This window comes from Pyxicephalus adspersus, chromosome 12, assembly GCF_032062135.1.
Source record: "Pyxicephalus adspersus chromosome 12, UCB_Pads_2.0, whole genome shotgun sequence".
In the NCBI taxonomy this organism is placed as follows: Eukaryota; Metazoa; Chordata; class Amphibia; order Anura; family Pyxicephalidae; genus Pyxicephalus; species Pyxicephalus adspersus.
Genome location: NC_092869.1, coordinates 1,275,135 through 1,281,743, shown reverse-complemented (window position 1 = coordinate 1,281,743; position 6,609 = coordinate 1,275,135). Strand labels below are relative to the sequence as shown.

General features: G+C 50.7%; 1 protein-coding gene across 1 annotated transcript; it reads right to left on the bottom strand.

Annotated features, from left to right (window-relative positions):
* Window positions 1-1,320: 1,320 nt before the first annotated feature.
* On the bottom strand, window positions 1,321-3,616 carry RPS27 (ribosomal protein S27). The gene is made up of 4 exons (XM_072428212.1): window positions 3,481-3,616; window positions 2,223-2,331; window positions 2,020-2,130; window positions 1,321-1,504 (listed from the first exon to the last, which is right to left on the bottom strand). Exons 1-4 carry the CDS (start codon window positions 3,589-3,591, stop codon window positions 1,476-1,478), a joined length of 360 nt encoding a protein of 119 aa, XP_072284313.1. The 5' UTR covers window positions 3,592-3,616; the 3' UTR covers window positions 1,321-1,475.
* Between the last annotated feature and the right edge of the window lie 2,993 nt (window positions 3,617-6,609).

Genomic DNA, 6,609 nt, shown 5'->3' with positions numbered 1-6,609 from the left:
CTACATCTTTGTCACAACAGGATTCTGGGAGGCTCAGTAAGATGTGATTATTATAATTAAACAGGATTTATATAGCACCAACATATTATGCAGCGCTGTACATTAAATAGGGGTTGCAAATGACAGACAGTGATACAGGAGGAGAGGACCCTGCCCTAAAGAGCTTACAGTCTAGTATATTAATATTAATGAATATCACTAACATATTATGTAGCACAGTACATTATTAGTGGTTTCAAATGATAGAAACAAACATTGGTTCCTGAGTAGGGGGGGCAGGGCCAGAACTCCTCCTTATGAACAGCCTCAAACTTTAGTCAATCAGCCCCTATGAATCCTAACTCATCTTACCTGGAGTATGAATGGAGCACAACCATCCTGAAACATGTAGGAGGGGGGCACCCAGCAGTGTAAGGGTCCCTTCCTGCATGTGATCTATATTAAGAATGCAGGTCAGCAAAATGCCACCTTTAGGTGCATTGAGTATTTGCAGCAGCAGAGCCTGATACAGACCAAAGCCAAAGCAAACTTTCCGGTCAGTGGGGTCACATGAATGAATATTGTAATTTCATTGGCAGAGTCTCCTCCTGATAGCAGGAACATTGCCCCCCATAAAGAAGGGCCACAGGCTGCATCCAGCACAAGTCTAGGTGTCCCCATCATACAAAGACATTGCAGATAATTGTGCTACTTCAGCCTTGTGAAGACCCCCAATGACTGGGCCCCGGGGTACAAAGCCAGCTCCATAAAGACATCGGGTCACCAATATGGAGGAAGTAGACTGTCCTGCACAGAGCCCTGACCCCCAACCCTATAGAACATCCAGGTCGTTCCATCCAACCTCTGACTTGACCAATGGGGGCAAATCCCCACAGATGCCCTCCAGATCCTGTAGAAAGCCCCCAATGGGATTGGCATGATGAAACCATCATTATGGAGGCTGAAAGATGCAAACTGCATTCTTAGTGAGATAAATCTAAAGCTGCATTTATCCAATCAGCAAAAAAAAAAAATCCTTAAACACCCACCACTAGGGGGAGTACCACTAATTTGGGGGAGATTCATGGTACGTTGTAGAAGCTCACAAGATTCACCCAGAAATGTCACCATTTTCACCTGGATGCACAGGGCAGGGAGAATACCCTTCCTAGCATAATATACACCTCAGAGATAAGGGAAGGGGTCCGCCCTGGCTAGCCAGGTCTTTCATATATTTGTTGGAGTAACCCTGGAGAACACACACACCAGTTTCCAGAAGCAGCATAAATATTAGCAGCCACCCCAGCCCAAGTTCCCAAAAAAACAAACGAAAAACGGAAAGAAATTGTATCCAAAATTTATTGAAAGGGATGGGGCTACAGTGTCCCAGATGACTATGAGCAAAGCGCCCTCCCCCTCCCACCGTGTCCTTCAAAATATACAATCGTATCTCCACGCACAGCGAGCGCCATGACACGTCTTCTGCTCGGGGACACTTAGTGCTGCTTCCTCCTGAAAGAGCAACCTGCAGGGGGAGAAAAAACAATGTTCAGGATCCAAGGCTTTTCACACTGAATGGAAGGATTAGACCCCTTTATTGTTGTCCCCGGAATTAGCCATGTTCTCTTCTAAAGCTGAACTCCAGGGGAATAAACTTCCCCCTGCTGTACGGCTCTACCTTGTAAATACTTACACAGAGCTACCAGTATGAAGCAGAGCCTATACCTCCCTCCACCAGCAGGTGGTGCTCTGACACATCAGGTTGTGGGAGCTCTCCGTGTCTGCTATGCAGGATTGCTGGTCCAGCACTGTACAGAATGATGTCACAGGGCGGCAACCAATGAGTGAGGGATGAGACCAGTTCAATGCCCTTTACTGGTACCCCAAACAAGAAATAACCCTTTCAGTAAAGGATTACCCCCCCAAGAGTAGTTATGCCCCCACTTTAAAGAACAATCATACCATCCAGAAGCTTTGTACTGAACCCTATTTCCTATTGGCCAATTATACCCCCTAACAAACCAGGGATGGGACACTCACCCTCTGTAAGTCGGGCTTTGCCACCAGTTGGCTGACAGAGGACAGTGGAGCAGCCGACGCACAACACCACGGTCTGGGCGTGGCTGAACACGGTGGTGATCTTGTAGCATCCTGCAAGGCGAGAAGAGAAGTCAGTGGGCACACAGGACAATACAGGGCCATATACCCCTCCCCCCCCCACAAATGGGCACCCCGACACCCACCTGGGCACTTGACGTCCATGAAGTAGGAGTTGGGGCTCTGTACCAGGCGCTTCTTCTTGTGTTTCCTCTTCTCCTCCTCGGGAGAGGGGTGCAGAAGGTCTTTAGCGAGCTGGGGAGAGACAAGAGAAAATGAAAAGCTGACCAATAGAAATCCAGCCGGGACATCACTTGACGAAAAGAAATCCAACCAGGACCTCACTGGCCAATAGAAATCCAACCAGGACCTCACTGGCCAATAGAAATCCAACCAGGACATCACTGGCCAATAGAAATCCAACCAGGACATCACTGGCCAATAGAAATCCAACCAGGACATCACTTGACCAATAGAAACCCAGCCAGGACATCACTGGACCAATAGAAATCCAGCCAGGACATCACTGGACCAATAGAAATCCAGCCAGGACATCACTGGCCAATAGAAATCCAACCAGGACATCACTTGACCAATAGAAATCCAGCGAGGACATCACCTGACCAATAGAAATCCAGCCAAGACATCACTGGCCAATAGAAATCCAGCCAGGACATCACTAGCCAATAGAAATCCAACCAGGACATCACTAGCCAATAGAAATCCAACCAGGACATCAGTTGACCAATGGAAATCCAGCCAGGACATTACCTGACCAGGAAAACTGCTATATACATAAATGAAGCATTGCCAGTCATTTACATCGGAAGGGACCCCAAAATATAAATCCTAGGAGGGCGCTATCATTGCTGAGGCTCCTCCTCCTCCGCTGCCTGAAATGTCAGAGGCCAATGAACTGGTTTTCTCATCTATTCCTGAACCCCTCAACCTTTCTATCCAATCAGAATTGGTGCTCACAGTGAGGGCAGCGACAGGCCAGACAATCACCCAATAGGTGACTGTGTCTGAGCACACAGCAGCACTGGAGGGGCAGATCCAGGTGTGAGAAGCCTCTGATGGAAGCTGACCTCCCCCTAGTCACGTGCTAATGGCAGAGCCAGGGAATTGCCGCTCCTATCCGGGCCTTGTTATATGGATGTGATAGGGTGACTGCCCCGATTAATATAAAGGCCGCTATACCCCGGAATCGGTATTTATAACGCGTCCCCTCCCCCTCCATTACCACACATGAGGCCTCCGCATGTACTAGGCCCGGATATCGCGCTAAGCCCCCTCACACCTCCGCCGCCTAATACAACACCCCTCCAGGTACTCCTCTACCCCCTAAACATGTTCGGCCCCGCCATGTCGCCCCGGTGCTCGTTTTGCTTTCCCCACACTCACAGGCATGTTCCCAGGTCGAGGCCGCCGCAGAAAAGGAGGCAGACCGGAAGCCAAGGCTGCAATATAAGGAAAGGAGCCGGAAGTGACGTCTTGGAGGAACACGGCGGCCATCTTGGTCGAGGCAGATGGGGTACCTTTCCCTTAACTGTGGCCCCTGGAGGGAGGAAGTGCGGGCGGTGGGCCTATAGTGACACTTCTGGGCCTTAATGGGTCGTTCTGTAACTTACAAGGTGGCAAATAACCTCGAAATGGGGCAATAAAAGGCCGAAATACTTCCCTATAGGGAGATACTATGGAGAAGACAAGCCAGGACTTGTCCTGTGTGAGGGAAGAACCACGTGACTTCAAAGAGAATCCTCATTGTTATTATAAATGTGAAATAATTACTTTATCTTTCTATTAATGATGTCTAATTAACATAATTGTATTAATATTACCGTTCTGATGTCATACAATATTAGAACTCTTCTTCCTCTGACGTCACAGCTTTCATGCATTGATATTATGACGTCACACCACGTGATCACACACAGGGGATAAGGTGGGCATTGTTCTCTCTCAGGGTCACAGGTTTTATAAGAGGGTGTGATGGCTGCGATCTGATTGGTGGAGTATTTTTAGGGGAAAGCAAAGCCTACCCAGCACTAATCAGGAGAACAACAGGGCAGAGGCTAAAAAATTCCAACACATTGCGACTGATTTATCAATGGGAATGGTGAAAATATTCACTCAATCAGATGAAATGCTCCTATGGATGAACCAGAAAGGATGGTGGGGACCCCTCATAATGGGTACATAAGGGGTACAAACACAGGGACTCTGCCCAGAGATGGCGGGAGACCCCCATAATGGGCATAAAAGGGGTACAAACCAAGAGATTCATCACAGGGATGGTGGGAGCCCCTCATACTGGGTACAGAAGGGGTACAAATCCAGGAACTCATCACAGGGATGGTAGGAGCCCCCATAAGGGGCACAGAAGGGGTACAAACCTGGTAAATCATCACAGGGATTTTCGCCCCCCCCTAGAATGGGTACAGAAGGGGTACAAACCCGGGAACTCATCACAGGGATGATGGAAGCCCCCCATAATGGGTACAAACCTGGGAACTCATCAAAGGGATAGTAGAAGCCCCTATATTGGGCACAAAAGGGGTACAAACCCAGGGACCAAGCACAGGGATGGTGGGAGCCCCTCATAATGGGCACAGAAGGGGTACATACCCAGGGACCCAGCACAGGGATGGTGGGGGCCCTCCATATTGGGTACAGAATGGGTACCAAGCTGGGGATCCACCACAGGGATGGTGGGCGCCCCCCATCATGGGCACAGAAGGGGCACAAGCCTGGAATCTCTGCCCAGATATAGTGGGAGCCCCCCATAATGGGCATAGAAGGGGTACAAACCCCTTCTATGGTGGGAGCCCCTTATAATAGGTTCAGAAGGGGTACAAACCCGGGAGGGTGGAAGTCCCTCATAATGAGCACAGGAGGGGTTCAAACCCTGTGATGAGTCCCTGGGTTTTTACCCCTTCTGTGCCCATTATGGGGGCTCCCACCATCCCTGGGCAGAGCCCCTGGGTTTGTACCCCTTCTGAACCCCATATGAGGGGCTCCCAGCCCAGGGTTGGTGGCCCAGGGATGGAGGGAGATCCTTTTAATGGGCACAGAAGAGTTAAAACCCCAGGGACTCAGCACAGGGATGGTGGGGGTCCCCTATAATTGGTACAGAAAGGGTACCAAGGATCCACCACAGGGATGGGCCCCCTCCAGAATGGGCACAGAAGGGGTACAAACCCAGAGACTTATCACAAGGATGGTGGGAGCCCCTCATAATGGGTTCAGAAGGGGTACAAACCCGGAAATTATCACAGGGAGGGTGCAAGTTCCTCATAATGGGCACAGAAGGGGTACAAACCCGGGAACTCCGCCCAGGGATGGTGGGAGCCCCCATAATGAGCACAGAAGGGGTACAAACCCATAGACTAATCACAGGGATGGTGGGAGCCCCTCATAATGGCCACAGCAGGGGTACAAACCCTGGAACTCTTCAAAGGGATGGTGGTGGCTCCCCATAATGGGTACAAAAGTGGTAAAAACCCAGGGATCCAGCACAGGGATGGTGGGGGCCCCCCATAATGGGTACAGAATTGGTACCAAGCCCGGGGATCCAAAACAGGGATGGTGGGAGCCCCTCATAATGGGCACAGAAGGGGTACAATCCCGGGAATTCATTACAGGGATGGTGTTGTCCCCCCATAGAGGGTACAGAAGGGGTACAAACCCAGGGACTTTGCCCAGAGATGGTGGGAGCCCCCCATAATGGGCATAAAATGGGTATAAACCCTGAGACTCATCAAAGGGAAGGTGGGAGCCCCTCATACTACGTACAGAAGGGGTACAATCCCGGGAACTCATCACAGGAATGTTGGGTGCCCCCCAGAATGGGCATAGAAGGGGTACAAACCCAGGGACCCAGCACAGGGATGGTAGGATCCCCCATAATGAGCACAGAAGGGGTACAAACCCATTAACTAATCACAGGGATGGTGGGAGGCCCTCATAATGGCCACAGCAGGGGTACAAACCCTGGAACTATTCAAAGGGATGGTGGTGGCTCCCCATAATGGGTACAAAAGTGGTACAAACCCAGGGACTCTGCCCAGAGATGGTGGGAGCCCCCATTATGAGCATAAAAGGGGATACAAACCCAGGGACCAAGTACAGGTATGGTGGGAGCCCCTCATAATGGGCACAGAAGGGGTATAAGCCCAGGGACCCAGCACAGGGATGGTCGGGGCCCCCATAATGGGTACAGAATGGGTACCAAGTGGGGGATCCACCACAGGGATTGTGGGCGCCCCCCATAATGGGTACAGAAGGGGTACCAACCCGGGAAACTCTGCCCAGAGATTGTGGAAGTCCCTCCTAATGGGCTCAGAAGGGGTACAAACCCGGGAACTCATGACAGGGAAGGTGGTGCCCCCCCCATAATGGGTACAGAATGGGTACAAACCCAGGGACTCTGGCCAGAGATGGTGGGAGCCCCTCATAAAGGGCATAAAATGGGTACAAACCCACAGACTCATCACAGGGATGGTGGGAGCCCCTCATATTCCGTACAGAACA